The sequence below is a fragment of the Oryzias latipes genome, chromosome 12, assembly GCF_053564925.1.
Source record: "Oryzias latipes strain Hd-rR chromosome 12, Olatipes_Hd-rR_3.1".
Classification (NCBI taxonomy): Eukaryota; Metazoa; Chordata; class Actinopteri; order Beloniformes; family Adrianichthyidae; genus Oryzias; species Oryzias latipes.
The window spans coordinates 24,598,708-24,618,433 of NC_136248.1; the positions used below are offsets into that span (position 1 = coordinate 24,598,708).

Below are 19,726 nucleotides of genomic sequence, written 5' to 3' on the forward strand. Positions count from 1 at the left end.
TCATTTTCTAAAAAAGTTCAGCTGCTCCTTCTGAGAAGCACCTGGTCAAGGTGGTCTGACAGGAGGAGGCGCAAACAAAAAAATTAATTGTCTGTGCTGTTCAGCACAACTTGTTTGTATCTGCTGTGTGTTGACAGGGTTTGCAGTACACGTGTGAGGACTGCGACAGCTCCTGTTTGGAGTGCCGGGCAGCCGGTCCATTCAACTGCACGGCGTGCCCCGAGCAGGCCATTTTAGAAGAAGGGGGGCGTTGTCTGCCCTGCTGCCAACATGACGACGACGACGACGACGACGATGGAGGAGAAGATGCAACCGCACAGCACGACTGCTGCAACTGCACCGAAAGCAGAGGTCAGCCGAGGTCCCATTCTGTTTAGAAATATGTTTACAGAAATGATTGTTATGGAAAAAAACCTCTTAAAATTTATTTCACATTCAAAAAACCCTATGACTCCTCTTCTGTTAATAATTTGCCTCTCATTACAGCAGCAGGTTTGATCATTTTACCTATTAAAAGTCAGAAATGGGAAAACGCAGCTCATAATTTCATGGTTTCTCCAAGGCATTCAGTCATTAAATAGATATTGCGAAAAGTGAAGCCCTTAAAGGCAACAGAGACCAATGAATTCAAATCTCATTGGCTTAAAAAAAGTCTGCTGGTTTTTGACAGAAATGCCCGAACGCGATGATTAATTGTAGGAATAGAATTATGATTTTTATTGCAAGTTAGCAATGTTGCTGTTGGACAGGGCAACATCTCGCTGGGGGCAGTATTAAGGTTTACACACAAAAAAACATTAAGACGTAATTTTATCTTACCTAATTAATCTTTTAAATATTTACATCAAAAGTTTCCTAAAGTTCAGCCCACTGTTGTTTTTCCACATCAAAATAATCCAATGGGAACTTAATTAGAACATTCTAGCACACTGTACCGGTCTCATTTTTCTTTTAATTTCAAAGTGTTTTAATTTTGGGCTGTAATGATGGCTTGATCATTTTGTGTTGGCATCACATGGGTGTTGTTCGCTGTGATGTTCTGGTCGTTTTTCCATTATAGTAAAATAAACTTACCATACCTCATTTCAGATGGTATTTTCCAAGATCAATTACAATTGAATTATTGCATTTAGAAAGGATTTAGGTCGATTTAATTCAATTCCGTTAACAACTCTGCTGAGATCGATCTGGTTGGATCGTAGGAATTTAAATCAATCAATTAAGTTGGTTAATCGTTACACCACTAATAAATTAAGTCCTTTAACACTGGAGCTTTAGCACCAGTGTTGACATTCTTTCAACTACCGTAACTTTTCCATCGTTTTTACATTTACCGTAACTACAGTGGATTCTGAAGCAGAGAGAAGCGGGCCTGTGCCGTCACACAACACTTGATGAGGATCGACGGATTCACGTTGTGTAAAGGGTCAAAGAGTTGCAGTAGTCAAAGAGCGTGTTATTTAGGTGTCACCAGCGACATGTGTGGTGCTGAAGGGTTAATGCATAACACGTGTTCTCTAGATTAGAGCGAGTGCTGCTTTATCTGGGTATGAAGAGTTGGATCTTAGTGTGAACATGGGTAACACATACTAATACTAAAGAAGAGTAAATATCAGTGCCGGTTCATTTCCCCTTAAACAAATGTTTGTGTGTGTGTGTGTTGGTGTGTGCTTTTGGTGGCTGCAGCACTCCTTTTAAATTTGTTACATTTTATGTTCAAAGGATGTTTATCTAAAAATCTAAATCTAAATTAATTTTCTGTCAGGTAAAGATTGTCTTCTAAAGTTAATTCTAACAGCTTAGAAAAATTCACTTTTATCTACCAGCTTGTGTGTGGAGGAAAAAAAACACACAAACAAACAAATAAACTACATGAACATTACCTCTAGCAAAAACAAATCGACCTATTTTATTGCATTTCCCACAATCGATTCGTCTGTTTTAATAAAAGAAAAAACGAATTATTGAATGTTCTACAAAAGTATTCTAACTATTTTAGGATTATGTGATTTATCCGTCTAAAATTACATTTACTTTTAAAAAGGGAACATTGTTTTTCCATTATAAGTTCCATAAAGTTCATTAATGCTAACTTACTGCCTAAGCAAATAATTTAATTAAAAAGGACAATTAAATAATTTAGATTTTTTTTGTTGTTGCAAAACCTCTTAAAGCGTATTTGTAGTTTTTGCAGAAATGTCATCTAATATTTAATTCCATAACAATTTAGTAATAAATATTTGTGAAAAAATTTGAAGTAGTGTTGCTGCATACTAGGTTCCTGTTCTCTGATGTGGATTTGCTTCCACGTTTTGATGAAGCGTTTTCATTTTTTTATTTGAAAAGAGCCTTCATCCCTCGTTCAGTTCCGTTTATCTGTACACCTAAACCGTCATTCCGCTTCACCGCCTCAGCGGCAGGTCAGCTCTTATCCTTCAGATTGATTAGTCAGTCGGTTTTCCGCTCACCCAAAGCAAAGAAAACCTCCAAACTATTATGTAGGAGGAGGATTTGAACACAAAAGATCCACTTCACCGCTCTATATCTCAGTCTTTTTTTTTCTTTTCTGAAGAAGATGCACGACCTCCTTCAGTTGTTGATCAGACGTCTCGTTCTGAGAAAACTGAGCTTAAATTGGCAGAGTGCTCTTTGAATGTTGGCGGCACGAAAGCACCTCATTATCTGCCCTTCAGATAGGCCTGTAAATGCTGCTTCGTCTGTGTCCGGACTCGCTCTTCTCGTCTGCAGGAGAGTGCGTCCTCAGCACCAACCTGCCCTTCAGGAACGAGGAGGAAGAGGAGGCTCAAGGAAACCTCACCATCTTCATCATCGCCTGCATCCTGCTGGTGCTGGCACTCGTGGGAGTCATCTTGCTGATCAGGCACTCCAGGTCAAAGGGCAAACAGTCCGACCTCCCCCCGCGCGGGTACGAGAAGCTGGGCTCCGGAAGGTTTGGGGGCGGTTACAGCTCTGCTTCCACGGCGTCCTACAGCGGGCCGGCCAGCTCCTCCGGAGGCCGTTTCCAGGACCAGCTGGTCGACGTCGGACGCCTGGGGAGCAAAGACGATGACGACGATGACGATGAAGATGACGAGGACATTGTTTACATGGGGAAAGACGGCACAGTGTACAGGAAGTTCCGGTACGGCCAGCTGGGGGAGGACAATGAAGACGAGCTGGAGTACGACGACGAAAGCTACACGTTCAGATGAAGCAGAAATTCTTTTTTTTTTTCTTGGAGGTTCTCCTCTCCTCCCTGCTCTGTCCTGTTCATCTCCTCCTGCCCTGAGGGACAGACTTATTTATCCTTCACTGACTGAGCTCAGCTAAATGAGACGTGCAGAGTTATTTATAAAGAGCCGCATATACAACCAATATCTGTCCACAGATCTGCTGCAGAGCAATCTTTTTTTAAAGGCCGAAAGGGGACTTTTTTTTTCTCTGTTTTATAAAATTTAATCAAAAAAATATTCATAAGGGTCATGACAAATCCCCTCACAATCTACCAGAATAATAAATCTGTCCACAGTAGAATAAAACCTCAGGCGATTCTTCAATTGTAGCTTTTGTTTTTCCATGCATTTATTTGAATTACTTTATTAGCTTTGTTAGCATATAGACTCGATCTGTTTGTATAACGAGCACTGACTGTATATGAGAACTGGACTGAGTCGTTCCAAATAGGAAGTACCTCTTTGCTCCAAGAAGCCAAAATCCCAGACTTCTATTCAAAATAAACAGCTTTTACTCAGTTGTTATATTTATTCTTGCAGTTACCTTTTTTTAAACATGTTCTTGATTCTATTTGTCTTTCTGTGGTAAAAGTTATAAACTGACCAATCAGATCCCTTAATAAAAGTAGGTGGTGCCAGCTGGCCTCCATGTCGAACGTTTAAAACGTTTGACAGATTCTGCCGACCCAGCTTTCAATTGTGAGCCTCTAAGAGCGGTTGCCACAGCAACGTTAACGCGGACCGACTAGGACCAGTCAGCGCTCACTGACTACATTTGGCTCCAATATGGCAATATGGTATCCCAATAAATGGCAACTTCATATCGTTGGAGCCTAAATAAGTCATTTTCTATGGGTGACCTCACACTCCATCAGTCCAGTTCTCTAATACACCCAACGGTAACAAGTCACCAACTAATCTGGTCCCAAGATGTTTTTTTAACCTGCTTCAAACCGGAAGTTAAGAGTTTCAGAAATATCTTTCATCAGGTCTCTCATTCAAAGCAGAAAATTTGAGTAAAAATCTAACAAAATAATACCATAACAAAAATGTTCATGTCCCCTGTAGAATATTTTTTCTATCTGGACTTATTTTTAATTTCTGCTCTTTTTTCTGTATTTCTTACACGTGTTTGTGTTAGTTTTAGCAACAATTTAATGCTTTCTGGTTGTTGTTTTTTTTTCTCTTAGACATCCTGATTTGTTGTTAAATTTAAGAATGTGTTTTTGTGTTGAAATAAAAACAAAGAGGGGGGAAAAAAACAACCAAACTCCATCTTTAGCTTATTTTATTGAACAATTAGACAGTAATCCTTATCTGTATTTTTGCAACTCCATATATAAGACACTTGGCTAAGAGGACCACCAGTGATGTGATGAAAGGACATGCAGCAACACGCACACACATGCACGGTCACACACATGCACGGTCACACACAGACGGATGTTGTGCTTCGTTAAGATTCCATCATTATCTGATGTTTCTTCCTGGTGATCCAACTGAGAGTTTTGCTGTTTTTAGCTCATAAAATAAAACAAATCCCACACGCCTGCATGTCGAGGCCGAAAAACATAAATAAATAAATGCCGTCACACTGCATTTTACTCACCTCTTGATATAAATTTAAATAACTTCTTTATAGATTAATGTCGTCGTTTAAGGGAAAGATGATTGAAGTCAACACTTGATATCTAAACTGCTGACACAGAAGACGCCTCTTGGTACAACAAACCTAAACAGTAAAGGGGTGAAATGCTCGTTTCCCATCATGCACTTCTGTACAGGATGAACAAATGGGTTTCAGTGCGCTTCACTGTCTGGTGAGTAATTGCATTTTCTACCCTAAAGTGAACAATGATGTTGCTGTGCGGATGCTGGCAGGCGTCTCGCCTGACGATCTAATCCTCAGCAGGAGTGCTGTGACTGTGAGATGCGTTCACATTCGACTCCAAACTTTAGCTTTGACCATTCGTTACAGCTGAGACGCTTGAGAGCGGAGGTGTCCAATGATCCATCCGGGGTTGGTTTGGGGCTGGGTGGTTTTTTTTTTATGAGCGGCTGGCTCCAGCTTCATCTTGTCTGCTGTAGAGGGTGTTGGAACAAAGCAGAAACTTTTTAGGATTGGGCGTGTTTTATGCAGCGGTGGCGGCCGTTTATCTCCGGCGTGGGCTCTTCTTAGCATTTTTGACAACTCACTCTGTCCGGCTGGCTGCTGCCGGCTCGCTCCCCTGCAGAAAACTGTTCATCCTGGAGCGGGAGGAGACAAATGGAGAGGTCGTTAGACGGGGGTGGGCTTTACAGTTCCATGCAACTTATAATTCAGAACACAATTAGCCAGCCGGTGATTAGTGTTTGAAGTCTAAAGATTGTTTTTCACGTGTTTATTATTGGTGTAATGGATCGCCATGCGCTGCGGATGGACTCGTTTATTCTACTGTATTGATAAATGAGATGAAAGCAAAGCATTTAGCAGATTTGGTGACTTTTTTTTTCTTCTCCCTGTCTCAGCTGAAAATGAGAATCCTGTAATAAACCAACACTCAGGTGCTCCCGCCTCCACTGAGGAGGTAATGAGGGTCGAGGGAGCGGATGCTTACTTGGAGTTCTCCGCTGCTTCCTTCAGCTCCTTGTCGACTCTAGAAAGGTGAGAGTTCAAATAGAAAGATGAGGATAAAGTCATTACAGCGGGTCTGGTAGCTGTGCTGCTTGGTGTTGGTGAGTTCAGGGACTTGGAGGGACTTACTTAATGATGCATTCAGGGATCTGGACACAATCCATGGGGATGAGCTGCTGTAGTTCATCCAGACTGTTCACATATTTAATCTTACTGCTGAACTTGGCACTACGACAAAAGAAACCAGGCAGAGTTTTGTTTTTAAAGTGCTGCAACGACTATGTAGTTACTGAAGTGCTTACTAAGGATGTGCAGAATTTGATTATTTTTTCCCCTCATTGTTTAAAATGCCTGTTTATGCTGCTCATTCCCTTAGATGTTAACCCTTAAAGCCAGAAGCTTTAGCTCTTGGGTTTACAGTTTTTTCCACTACTGTAACTCTTCAGGCATTTACCTAATTAACACAATTCCAGCGGATTCTGAATCAGAAAAAAACAGCCTCACACTGATTTGCAACACTTTTTAGAAGTGAAGTGTTCGTGCAAATCAACAAAACAGCAGACAAAAGCAGCTTTGGAATTTAATACACTTTTTGTTAGTATTGTGTTACCCATCAGTGCAAAGCAGATACGAAAAGCCATTTTCTTTTTTTTCTTTATTTATTTTACCTACGACAGATTCAGCTGATTACTTTTTGAAATACTTTTTTCTTTGTTTATTTTATTTTATCAAAGACACTTTGATAAGAATGACGGTACCGCGATTTAGCCGCAGCTTCAGCTGTTTTTTGGAAAAGTCCCGCCCTTTTAACTGTCTCCATCAATCATTCTTGGGGGCTTAATCACGTGTCATCAGTCTGACCAATCAGAAGTGGTTAAAGTCTTCACTTCCTTGTACCAATTTAGCTCCTAAAGTCTCTCAGTTCCAACAAAAATAACAGCTAAAGCTCGTCTTTAGCGGTGTAGCTTTCCACAGAATCCAGTGTTAGACCGTGGAACGAGTGAACAAACAATGAAGCTCAGAGAAGCGATCTCCGGCCGTTGCGCACTACATCTCCCATGATGCATTGGGTTAAAGTTACAGCGTCTCAGCGCGAAATTAGATCTGTTGTTAAACGTCTTGAAACCACAACGAACACCGATAAGTTTTTAAATCTTCTAACTTAACTTTTATTACATCTTTTAGAAAAAACAGCTGCAACTTCCTGCTTTTTCTGCCACAACTGTCACAAAAATGCATGTGAGATTGCAGAGGGGCTGTAGATCAATACAGACTAGAAGTTTCTCCTTTTTTTTTCTTTTTTTTTTGGATGCTGGTGTGCCGTGGGATCTTTTCAAGGTTAAGGTGTGCCGTGGCTCAAAAAAGGTTGAAAAACACTGATCTAGGAGTCGCCTGCGACATTTCCGGTATTAGAGTTCATTCAAAGTTGAATTTAAATGTTATTTTTATGCTGGTGTAAATAACACCAGATAAAATTTCTGGGAATTTGTTTTGATTTCTTTAATGGAATGTGTTTTATTTGTTTTGCTTTTTTAATTGTAGTTATGATCTTTAATATTTTGTTGTTGTTGATGTGATTTGTACTTCAGGGCCACCATAGCATGACCCTCACACGGTTATTCGTTTTTGCTAGACAAACTCAAATAGCAGCTAATTGGGACCTTATACGGCCAGCAATCTGCCATGCAGTTTGTCAAAGGTTCAATTCCCATCCTTATTGGCTATTGTGTCCTTGTTCAAGACGCCAAAGCCTATATTCAACCCAACATTATTAAAATGTGTCAACATAAATTAAATGTGTCGACTAATTGCTATGCAGGTAATGTATATTAAAAATGTATGCTTTAAAAAAACTGTAACAACTAGCTGGAGCTGATAATTCAAGATTCAGACCAGAGTCGTATCTAAATTCCCCCCAAAAAAGCATCAACTTTAAACTTTAAACCATTTTTTTCTGTTTATAGTTAACTATTCATTTGTGAAATGTCATTTCTGAACAAAACATGCACAACAAACAGTGGGGGACAGTGGGATATTTCCTACCTGATGAATGGCTTGGTAACGGCTAAAACGGTCCTGATAAACCATGATGGATGCAGAATAATAAAGGATTTCAAGTTCTTCCTGAGCCTGAACACAACACACAACGTCATGTTAGTTTATCTGTGCTGCATTCTCAGATGAGACAAATGCAGCTTAATAATTCATCCCAAAATGAGCGGTGACGTATATAAAAACAATACAGGCCTTCTGTCAATCATCTGGTAGCATTTCTTCAGCCAGCCAAGGCCGGGCATCCTTCTGTGGGGTGTGGCTCCATTCAGGTACACAATCATGTAGTCCTCTGCCACCATCAGCTCCAGCGTGCTGATCACAAAGCTGAAGCATAAACACATTTCCATCAGGCCACATGGGCTTAAATGCCTTCAGATCCATCGTCTGTAACTTTATCAAATGTGGACTTTTCCTTTTTATTTAATCAAAACACATTATCCCACATTGGAGTTTATAAATTCTAAATAAAAATGCTTAAAAGTTTAACTTCCTGTTGTGTGGCTAGCTTGTTTTTTTTTTTAGCTAACCTTTGCTAAATGATCTGCTAAATGTTTTTTAGCTAACATTTAGCATTTAGCCAACTTTTGCAGTTTCCTAAAGAGTTTGTGCAGAATTTTATATTCATCATGTCCCTCAGCAGTCCAAGGCAAGTCCAGCAAAGACCAGATTGTTTTCACAATTTTTCTTTCTTCATTTGTATTTAAGGGAAAAATTTTGAGGCCACCCTCACCTCCCCAATGAAAAAAACAAAAAACAAAAATGACATCACAACGAAAGAAAAAATCCCAAAAGATGAATTTCGGCAAAATTTCTTTTGAGGCTCAAAAAATATTTCAAAATTCACTAACAAAACCAAAAGATTTATGTTGGAGAAATCCAAAAGAAGCTTTGAAATAATTATGGAACGGCCACAGGACCGACACCTTGCCGGCTGTTTTGTAGAAAAGTAATTTTCACATTTTCCCACAATATCAGCAATCAACCTTTTACACTCATGCCGCCAGCTTAATTCTACAATCACAACTAGAGTTGTGTTGACCTTTGACCTCAGGAAGAGGCTAAATGAGTCTTCCCTGTTGAACGTCTTGAAGCCACAACGAACACACATCAGTTTTTAAATCTTCTTGACGAAATCAGAAGAGTTCTCCTTCAAGGTTTGTGTTTATTAACAGCCAAATATCCCAGAGTTTGGTCCAAGTCATCTTTCTAACTGAAACACTTTTCTAATAAGTCTGGATTATTTTATATGTTAAATTTAAAAGAAGTAATAACAACATTTAAGAAACAGGATTAAGGTGAAGTGGCCAACAGACACATTTAAACTAAATTGAAACAATTTAATCATCTAAAAAGAAATAGAAACATTTTTGTAAAAGTTTTCCAAGACTTTATTTTTGATTAGGACAAGAGAAAAACTAATAAAACTTCAACATGTTCACTTTTTGTGTAGCTACAGAAAACATAAATATAATGTTAGTCTTTTTGTGTAAAAATGTATCAAACATATTGTGATCATATAATTGTTCAAAAATTACAGTTACCTTTGCCCCAACATAAAATAAATAACTATTTAGAAAGAATATATTTGTTTTTTTGTGAGGTTACATACAATTGCATGTTAATAAACTGGAGGGAAAAAGAACTACCAGGGTAAAATTTCAAATAATTTAGTTGAAAACTATTGTGGAAAACTAACTTAACTTTTATTATTATTTTTAAATCTTTTAGAAAAAACAGTTGCAGCTTTTTCTGCCACAATTATCACGAAAATGCATGTGAGATTGTGGAGGGACTGTACATCAATACAGACTATAAGTTTCTCCTTTTTTAATTTTTGGATGCTGGTGTGCTGCTGGATTTTTGTCAAGGATAAAGTGTGCCTTGGCTCAAAAAGGTTGGAAAACATTGAGAGAGTGCACTATATAGTGCGTTCGCCATTTTGTAGTGCTGTCCGAATCGACAATTCCCAAATCTAGTGCCCTAGAAATGTCCCAGATGTCTTTGCGAAAAACCAGTGTGCATCGATGGTTCACTGGATTGGTGAATATAGACCACAATGCATTGCGTCTGAACATTTTTTTGCCAAAATAATGTATTTAAATGTATTTTTAATCAATCATTAACGTTTTCATCTTCAGTAGACAGTGGGCTCATAAATAATTGTTGCAAAACGCTCATATTACAATTAACTTTAAGACGTCGATGGCGTCATGTCCGCCGTTAAAAAAAAAAAAAAAAAAATTACTGAGCATGGTGTCTGAATTACTTTGAAAATCCAGGGCACTACATAGTGCCGCACTGTATAGTTTTTTAGTAGATAGGGGTTAGGGTGGGAATTCCTCCTAGGGATTTGGATGCATCGCCTCATAACTCCAGGGCTGCCAACTCTCACGCATCGGCCGTGAGACTCACACATTTGATTCATCTCTCACGCCACACCTTTATGTTCTCATTCCCAAATACACTTGGCTGGTCCTGGTGCTGCTCCACTGAAATGCAAAGTGGGTCTAAACTAAACAGTTTGGTCTTGGATGGAATTTTATCTGCAATAATGACAATTAAGTTAGCAGGCTTTGAGCCATGGTTGAAGTGGGAGCCATTCTCTAAAATTCTCAAAGCTTCAAAAACGGCCTCATTAGTCATTACTACAAGGGACAGTTTGACATTTTTTCTAGATGCCCTGTGCCTCGTCTTGTCTTAGTTTCTAGTTTAGTTTGTTTTTCATGTTATTAAGGTAAATCATTTTTTATTCTTTAAAAAGTATTTTTTTTTGTATTTTGAATTCATTCGGGGTGCTTTAGGTCACATTTACACGAAAAAACTAAACTTGCGGCCGTAAAGAGTGACTTTTTTTTCTGAGGCTCACTCCAAGCTTTTAGGAAAAGTTGGCGGCGCTGTGCTCCTCAAGCATCATTGGACAGCTACTTGGGGAAACGATGATGGGTTTTTAATTTAGCAGATTTGAAACAGCGTTGGCGTGGCGAGTTTGCAAAAGTGGTGTTCCTCTCTTGCTCTTTCTTTTTCTACCGGAATATATTGTGAAAATGTAATCCACGAATCATTGGCTCAAGCTGAACAAACCAGAATGAGATCTGAAATGAACATATTAGGAATGCGGGTGTGATTAACAAAAAGCTTAGTTGCATTCAAAAGTTTACTAATGCCAATTTTCAAAAGTTTTTTCCAAAAATTAGATTTGTTCTTCAATTACTATTTTATTAAAGCTCAAGAGCAATTCCCGTTATATTTTTTAACTTTATAATTTGTTAACTTCTGAATGAAAAAAACACATTCATCTCCAATACTTTCTCTCCTTTTTCTTGCTGCTGCATTTTGAATGCCCTTCACTGTTACTCCACTGTACTTCACTGTTACTCCACTGTACTTCACTGTTACTCCACTCCACTTCACTGTTACTCCACTCTACCTTACTGTTACTCCACTGTACTTTACTGTTACTCCACTGTTACTCCACTGTAGTTCACTGTTACTACACTGTACTTCACTGTTACTCCACTGTACTTTACTGTTACTCCACTGTTACTCCACTGTACCTCACTGTTACTCCACTGTACTTCACTGTTACTCCACTGTTACTTCACTGTTACTCCGCTGTACTTCACTGTTACTCCACTGTACTCCACTGTTACTCCACTGTTACTTCACTGTTACTCCGTTGTACTTTAATGTTACTCCGCTGTACTTTAATGTTACTCCACTGTTACTCCACTGTACTTCACTGTTACTCCACTGTTACTTCACTCTTACTCCGCTGTACTTCACTGTTACTCTTTGAAGGCATTTCATTTAGGTAAAATATCGAACCTCATATCTATTAAAATGCATTTCGTCTAAATAAAGAGAGAAAATTATATTTTTTTGTTTATAACGTATGTTAAAACGGTGAAATCAAGAAGCAGCTTTTGTCTTGAATTTAATTGGAAAGTCTGTGAGGTCACTGTGAAGCAGTCTGGCTCTAACAGGATCTTCAAACGCTTCTCCTGATGTCAGCTGCAATAATTGGATCAAGAGCAGTTTCTTCGGGAATCTCTTTGAATTTCATCTGCTTTTTCACATTTTCGCAGACCACTTTTTCTCTAAAGTTACCTTTCCGAATTGAGGAGAGATCTGATCTTTTGATTACCAAAAAAAAAACTTTCAAAAAGTTTACAGTAACTTCTTTATCTTCACTGACTTTGATCTCACTCTAAAAGCTCTTTCCTCTTCAAATGCCTTTCACCAGTTAGCAACCAAACAGCACTGCTGCTGTTGTGATCATCTCCCTCTGACAAACTGCAAACCGCTCAAATCTGCAGCACCAATTCCTCACAAGGAATTTCATTTTTGCCATCTGGCATCAGAACCTGCAGACCCTATTGTCCATCTCTTTTGTGTCCATCCAAAACTTTCAGACATGCCAGCTTAGTCCCTATCTGTCCCAGCACAGGCTTGGAGGTCCATAAACACTGTCCAGGCAGGAAAACTCTTCAGCGGAACAACAGAGCCTTAAATTCACCATGCGTCATAAAACAAGAGTGAGTTCTATCTTTTTATTGTAGCCAAGATTTCATTCATCCTTTTAGAAACATTTAATTACTGCAGGTTTATCATTTTTTTATTAATAATTTTATTAATTTATTAATAACAAAAAAATCTTGTTTACATTTTTTTCAAATACTTTATTAAAATTATAGAATTTTCCACATTGGTCATTTAACGGCTAAATTATGTACCAGCCTTGTATATTAAAGTGTTCAAATTCATGTTGACCTCAATAACCTTATCCTTCTGTGCAGCGGATCATATTTCAAATCCGGTGTTCAAAACCCTTCCGACACATTTCCAGTCCTCTGTTTCTCCAGAACAATAAATTTCCTTTGCCAATGCATCCAGATGCCAGAGAGACTATGAAATAATACTTTATAGTTGTACATTTGACTGTACAAGTAAAACCAACCAGCGACCTACTCCACTGATGCATTTATTTTAGAATGATGCGGTCTCCTAATGTTAAAAAGACGTATATAAACTCACACTAAAGTTTAATGGTCATAGAGTACATAAAGTGAAAGGCATACTGCTAATATATTTCATTTAATGTACATTTAAAAAAAATATTTACATATGTTTAGGTATAATTTAGGAAATGGATTTAAGAACTTCAGAAAATATTTACTGAGATCTCAATTGATTTTAAAATGACTTTTGTTCTATCAGAACTGTGGTATCGTAGCAAGTACCACTATTTATTCAATATACCAGAACAAGGTCAGTACCGTGGAATTACCTTGTAATTACATGGTAACTGAAACCCTTAATTATCTTTACTTTGTCATCAGGGAAAAAATCCCACTCAGCTTTGAAGTAAAAAAAATACAGTTTTGGTAAAACTATCAACAAACTACACTTCAAATGAGAATTTTTCTGCCAATGTTTTTATACTGGAAGTGTTCAATAATGAGCGCTTAAAGAACCTCCAGAGAAAACTGTTGTAATATTGTCTGAAAATTTTTATTCCTACCATGTCATGACAATTTCAGAATGTACTTGTCTTTACCTTTTTAACGGTCAATATCTAAAATGACATTTTGACATGCAAAACTAATGTTTAGAAAAATTATTTTTTAGTCTTTTATTTAAAAAGTTCCTTTAAAATATGAATATTCATATCACAGTTTAACAATAATTTAAAATTAGGGTCTTTGGCACTGTTTATTTTACAGTATGATGTAAAATATAGGTTCACTGCATTTAACATATGGTAATGGTTTTCTCTGACTCAGAGAATTGACTATGTAATAGTATTTTCTCTGCCACATTAAAATGAGTCTAATGATGGACAGGAGCGCTGTCTTACTGTCACAACATACGGTCAATGTCCGGGTGTAATTATAACACTGTTTCTAGTGCAGAAAAATGAGTATATAGGTCAGTGCTACAGTGTAGTTACTATGTAAATACATAGTGTCTATAACAGTGTAGTTATGTAAAAACACAGTCAATTCCACAGTGTAAATTCCTTACCGTTAGTCCAACTGTGTAGTAACATGGTCTCCACCACAATGTAATTTCCATGTTGTAAACCAGTCAGTACCAGGCAGCGGTAGGGCAATCAACCTCTTTGAACCTGATAGGGTTCAATTCCCACCTTGCTGTACGTCAAAGTGTCCATCATAAGATATGGCAAGACACTGAACCCCCACCTTGCAACTGGTAGAAGGTTGGTACCAGTGTTCTGCAGCAGAGCCACCAGCAGTGTGTGAATCTTTGTGTGTGCATGGGTGCAAGGGAATGTAACTGTAAAGCCCTTTGGGCCTTTAAAGAAGTTAGAAAAGCGCTCCACAAGGAAACGCCATTTACAATTTTACAGTGTATTTACATGGTCTCCACCACATTGTGGTTGTAGTTTTGGAGGAATTGTAATGCATGTAGCTGTAATGCATTGTGTAATATACGTCAACAATTTTTACAAAATCAATCAATACAAAATGTTTTTGTTGTGAGGAGCTAACCTGAATGAATGAGAACCTTCCAAGACATGCCGTGTTCTTTCTATGTACGTATATAACTAGAGTGACATTTTTAATCAATAGAAAAGTGAAAATGAGTTTAAGATGAAACCTGGTAAGACTGATGACTTTCAGATGGTCAGTGAAAAGCCTGTTCCTATTGGTGATACTCACAGGAAGAGGTTTTCCATTATTTCGTGGTAGTCCTCTCGGTCACTGTCGGGCAGGAAACAGGCGGCAAACACTATAATGGCATTCACTCCGTTGCCATAGTAGCCTTAATAAAATGAAAAGAAGAAGAAAAAAACATGAAAAATTACACTTTGAAGAATCAACTGGATGGTGATGATTTTTTTGGGCGAAAGCTTGATTGCTCTCGTTTTTCCCTCTTTTGTGTTTGATTCATCTGCCACTCTACGTTTCCTTTGTGTGTCTGTCTCTGCACCGTTTCCTCTCAATACGTTTCAAATAAGTGTAATTTATTTTATTCGACAGCCCATTCATCATCAGATTTGTTGTCACTTAGACAGAGGCTCTTTTCTGGGGATGACAGAGCTGCTGATGTTGACTTTCCCGCTGATTTTTCTTGTGAGCCTGCAGAAACGAGCAGAGGGCTGGTAGAGGATGAGAGGTTTTCATCCACAGTGATGTATGGTCAGTGTTTTGTGGAAACCTTTCATTTGTGTCCGGTACCCAAAGTATCCAGACCAATGGGGATATAGTATGTGTTCTCACTAGTCTATTTAAAGCCAGGCTTGTTGCTCTGTGGAAAACAAGCAAAAAGTTGTTGCAACTTGCTGAATAGGGACATTACAGAGCTTTGTTAATATTAAAAAAGTCTACACTCCTATTTAAACATTCCATCCATTTTTCAAACCGTTTGAATCCTTTTTAGAGTTATGGGACTGCTAGACCCCATCCCAGCTACTTTTGGGTGACAATTGGTTACACCTTTGACAGGTCGCCAGTCTGTCACAGGGAAACAAAAAAAACATACATTTGTACCTAAGGGACAATTTTGTATTATCAATTAACCTATGATGCCTGTTTTTGGACTGTGGGAGGAAACCGGAGTGCCTGAAGCACAAAGAGAACGTGCAAACTCCACACAGAAAGGTCCCAGCTGGGATTTGAACCAGCGCTAACCACTACCCCACCATGCAGCCCTGAACACAATGTTTCGTTTGAATCTAAAACGAAATGTCGATACTAAAATCAGCTAAAGATTTTTAATTTTTTTTTTTTTATATAAGCCTTTCTGTTGCTTTGTTAGACCATTTAATGTTAATGGGGCTAGACACTGACTAGTCTGTAACAAGCACTAGTGGTTACTTGGTAAATAACACCTTCTCTACTTGGTTTTTAAACAAGCTTCAGCTCATTGGTCTAGTGGAACAGTGTCTGTACTTGGATTATCAAAGGTTCAAAAGACCAGACTGTACAAAATGTGACCTACTGCCTTGCTGCTTGACATTCATTATTTAGGGGTTGGGTTATAAAGCATGTGTCAAACTCAAGGCATTTGGCCCGCGATAGCATAAAGGTTTTTAATTTCTTGAAATAAAAATAAAAATTGGTGTGTATTTATTCATATCTAGGGGGAATCAAAATTGAAATATCGGATTGGGCAACTGTACATTTGGGCTCAAACACTGTCAATATAACCTAACCTGACGGAATCAATTCAAAAGGAACTTATGCTAAAGTAACAAGCAAACATAAGCCTTCTATGCAACTGTAATTTAACATTAAGAAAGAGGTCACATTTATTTTTCATTACAGTTAGTTACATGTATAAGTTATATATGGGCCATTGAGGACAGCCACTATGCTGATGTGGCCCTCGGTGAAAATGAGTAAGACACCCCTGGCGTATAAGAACTGGACTGAGTGACCCCCTCCCCCACTGTCTGGCTCCAACATGGCGACGTCTCTTTGAAGAAAAAATGGTGACTGAATTGACTTTATTTTTTTTGGAGCTGGAAGTAAGCTGTTTCCATGGGCAACATCACACTCACTCAGTCCAAATCTCATATTCAGTCAAAGGGTTGGATTGGGGGGGGTAAACTACTGAATGGTTTTTGTGCACGGTTGGGACTGCAGCTTACCCCTCCCCCAAGGAACGACTCAAAAAGCTACAGCTTGGTGAGGACTTCCTTGAACCCCTAGTGGTAACTAGGTGAGTTGCCTTGTTTTTTAAATGAGCTTCATTCCGGAAGTTGAAAGTATGATCCTCGATCCAGTTTACCCACAGTGGTTCTCAACTCATTCAGTCACGTAAAAACAAAAACCATAGGTTTCCGAGCCATTGGATATTTCAACTAGATTATTTGGATGCTTGAAAATCCAATTTACTCATCGCATTTTATAGATGTGAATGGTAGATTAAACATCTTTTTTGGGTTATGCAAAAAAAAGTTTAAAGGTTTGTTTTCACTGTTTACCAAACTGCCTGTTTTGGTTAATTTTCTGTTTTATATTTTGTGTAACCTCAAAGTAACATCTATTACTCTGAAACATGTTTTTTTTTTTTTTTTTTTTTTTTTTTAGTGAAAATTTCCAAAGAGCAAAATAAGAAGTAAATGACTACACTGATGAAGTGAAGGTCTTTAAGAGTCACCTCCATGGGAGATCACTCTCATGTACGGCTCAATGATCTTCATGTTGATGCGATGCTCCTGCTCTCCGATGACGACGCTCCTCCATAGCCTGGCGTCCTGGCGTTCCTCCTCAGCGCTGTATGTCGGGATGGGGTTGTAGGACTCGCTTGGCACGCTTCTGTTGACGGTGCTGGGCTCTAGTATTTAAAGACAACAGTTTAGAAGATTCACCTGTGTCCTCTTTTTCAAGAGCAGGTTTTCCTTCTTACCTTCCCAGTCCAGCTCGTGGTCTGTGTAGTCGTAGTCTCCTTCATCTGGAGTGTCCAGGTCGTCTACATTGATGTCGAGATCGTCTGGTGTTTCCCCCAAGTCGTCCTCGCTTTGGTCTAGGGACAAGCTGATTCGAGGAGCAGAGAGCTTCTTCCTTTGACTGGAAGCTCCTTGAAGGGATAAAGAAGAAGGAGGCACTGAAACAAAACAAAAAAGGGCAAGAGTTAGGTGCGTTTAACCACTTTTTACACTCATTTTTCTTTTAATGAATGATTCTTGCTCACCTGGTCGGCTGTCCGCGTCCTCTGAGTTCATTATAGTCTCTGAATCCAGGTCCATCCCCTGGAGGACCTATGACAGAATAACCACTCTGTAATAAATAGTTTATGACAACGACATATTCTTTCTATGTAATGACTTCTAAGATCATTGTCCGTCTGTGTGAGATGTTTGAGTATCGTCTTCCAGCTGCAGCTCTTGTTCTAGTGAGTATGTCAGGGACAAATGAGCATCGTAATAGAGTAACTGCAGCAGATTCCATTGACTATATATGAGAACTGGACAGAGTGAGGCATCACTAACCAATTCAGTCGCCATTCTTTCCGCCATGTTGGAGTCGGACGGCATACGTAAGCATTGATTTGTCCAAGACGGTGCAATTTTCTAATCAGATCAAGCCTATAATGAATATGGTTTTGATTATTTTCACATGTTTAAAACAAGTTTGACCTCAATTTGGTTCTTTATAATGCACAAAAAGGAAAAATGTTGTTTATGTTTGTTTGGAAGCATCACGTATCGATTGTGCAGTAGAGTTTGGGTAAAGCCTAATGAACTATTAAATGCATTTGAGCAGAAACTTGTTGAAATGAAAAAGATAATGGGCGTTCTTTTTATGACATTGTATCATTTCCCGCTTTGTGTGCATTTCTGAATGATTTGTTTTTCTCTGCTTCTATTTTGCATCATAAAGAGCACGTAAAAGTCTAAGTCATGGCTGTAATTAAAGGACTGCTAATGACGACATTTCATGAGTTTTGTTGTCCAGAAATTCTGTGGTTTGTGGTGAAATTTTAGGACTTTTTCATGTGCGTTTGTTTTTTTTTGTATCAAAGCTGGCACTCGCATCCTAACCGGACTCCTTCACACGGATGCCAACATGTGTACAGACGCTACATGAATGTTAGGTCAGTGAAAGAGTAAAAACAAAAGAGGTTGAGGTGAAAAGTTCATCTTTTCTTATCGCCGTTTTCAAACAGGAGACATAAGGTCTTCTGGGTCAGGAGCCTTTTCCCTCCCCGAGCGGATTCAAACCCACGGACTGGTCCGGGCAGGGATTGGATTTGGGATGCAAATGTTGTCGGTGAGTCATGTGACGTGCGCTCCGTCACATGAAAAGACACATCCTTGTTCCTCGTTTGCTGCCTTTTTGTGTGGAATGGTGGAAATATTGCAGCCAACTGCTAAAGCGGAACAAATGCTGCAAAATCACAGATGATCCGAGTGGACAGAGCTGTGCGCACACACACACGCATGTGGCTTTCTGCAGAATCATGGATTTAGGTCCACAAAATAATTATTGAGGGGGGAAGAGGAGTGAAGCTCCCTGGTGGAAGATGCTGAGCTGTTTCAGATTTGCTTCCACATCAGAGGGCTCAGTGCTGATGACAGCAGCCCCTCCCTCCCTCCTGCTTCCTGTCTGCTGGCTGTGAGGGAGGTGGGAAAACCAGAGCAAACGCTTCTTTCTCGACGCTTTTTCCGCCGCTGATTAAAAGCCGTGTACTCACCACGGTCGGGGCTCAGGAAGTTCTGTCCTCCCGCGTCTCAGAGCATGGATGTGCTGCCCGTTTCCTGCTTCCAGACGCTCGGTGGAGATGCTCAGCTTACAAACAGCTCACAGCTTCCACCATTTTGTGGTCACATGACCCGGGCTGATACCAAATATGGGCAGTCACCTGCTCTGAGCGCAGCTGGGGGGAAAAGGAGGGAGGACGGGATGCTGTTGCCTTTTAACTGGAAGGAGTTTTAGTAAGTGCAGTGTTTGTGCTTGAAATGAGAGGGTGGCACTGCCACTGTAACGCCTCATTTGCCCTCAGGGGGGTGGAGCAACAACACGCAACTGGCTTCATACGCAGATCATACAAGCTTGCTACAAAAACACAGCAGGGATTTAGAGCAGACATCTGAGGCTTTGTCTTCTGTTGCGTCATCTCTAATCTTTCTCTCCAAACTTTTCAATCCTTTGAATAAACACAAAGCAGGAGGAAACGGTTTCTACCTTGTTGTCTTTTGTCCAGAGCTCTAACTGAGTTGAAGGTCTTTTTTTTGTTTTCTCTCTCCAATGGAAAAAAACCCAACTGCTTCTAGACGGGAAGACGGCGTTCCACCTCAGCGTTGAACACCCTTCGGTGCAAAGGTCATTGTCCCAGCATGCCACAGGCACCT

General features: G+C 39.3%; 2 protein-coding genes and 2 long non-coding RNA genes across 8 annotated transcripts in view; 3 read left to right on the forward strand and 1 right to left on the reverse strand.

Moving 5' to 3' along the window:
* pcsk5a (proprotein convertase subtilisin/kexin type 5a) overlaps positions 1-4,503 on the forward strand; it is a 40,752-nt gene extending 36,249 nt beyond the window's left edge. For all 3 annotated transcript variants that reach the window (XM_011481555.4, XM_078956148.1, XM_078956149.1), the window contains 2 exons: positions 138-351; positions 2,749-4,503. In XM_011481555.4, coding sequence (XP_011479857.3) covers positions 138-351; positions 2,749-3,212 — 678 coding nt within the window. In that variant the 3' untranslated portion in view covers positions 3,213-4,503. The remainder of the gene's footprint in view (positions 1-137; positions 352-2,748) is intronic.
* A 1-nt stretch (position 4,504) lies between these two features.
* Positions 4,505-19,703, reverse strand: prune2 (prune homolog 2 with BCH domain). Of its 3 annotated transcripts, none has more exons than XM_078956155.1 (12): positions 19,560-19,693; positions 19,069-19,251; positions 17,566-17,632; positions 17,281-17,478; positions 17,032-17,208; positions 14,586-14,688; positions 8,093-8,226; positions 7,891-7,975; positions 5,977-6,075; positions 5,831-5,869; positions 5,430-5,480; positions 4,505-5,312 (listed from the first exon to the last, which is right to left on the reverse strand). In XM_078956155.1, the coding sequence occupies exons 3-12, from the start codon at positions 17,618-17,620 to the stop codon at positions 5,282-5,284; spliced, it is 972 nt and encodes a 323-aa protein (XP_078812281.1). In that variant the 5' UTR covers positions 17,621-17,632; positions 19,069-19,251; positions 19,560-19,693; the 3' UTR covers positions 4,505-5,281. The 3 variants fall into 3 exon arrangements, with proteins under 3 accessions (XP_078812281.1, XP_078812280.1, XP_078812282.1); XM_078956154.1 differs by having other exon boundaries at positions 4,505-5,315; XM_078956156.1 differs by lacking the exon at positions 19,069-19,251 and having other exon boundaries at positions 4,505-5,315; positions 19,560-19,703.
* Positions 5,383-5,878, forward strand: LOC144996552 (uncharacterized). The gene is made up of 2 exons (XR_013659476.1): positions 5,383-5,521; positions 5,742-5,878. It is a non-coding gene; the product is annotated as an uncharacterized LOC144996552 (long non-coding RNA).
* LOC144996551 (uncharacterized) lies at positions 17,377-18,645 on the forward strand. Its single transcript, XR_013659475.1, has 3 exons — positions 17,377-17,509; positions 18,397-18,468; positions 18,541-18,645. It is a non-coding gene; the product is annotated as an uncharacterized LOC144996551 (long non-coding RNA).
* Positions 19,704-19,726: the final 23 nt, after the last annotated feature.

Coding starts and splice junctions, on each gene's coding strand:
- prune2 (XM_078956156.1), bottom strand. CDS start 17,620: ATGGACCTGGATTCAGAGACTATAATGAACTCAGAGGACGCGGACAGC. Junction 6,076..7,890: donor GTTACCAAGCCATTCATCAG/GTAGGAAATATC, acceptor CTTTTGTCGTAG/TGCCAAGTTCAGCAGTAAGA. Junction 5,870..5,976: donor ATCCCTGAATGCATCATTAA/GTAAGTCCCTCC, acceptor TCACCTTTCTAG/AGTCGACAAGGAGCTGAAGG.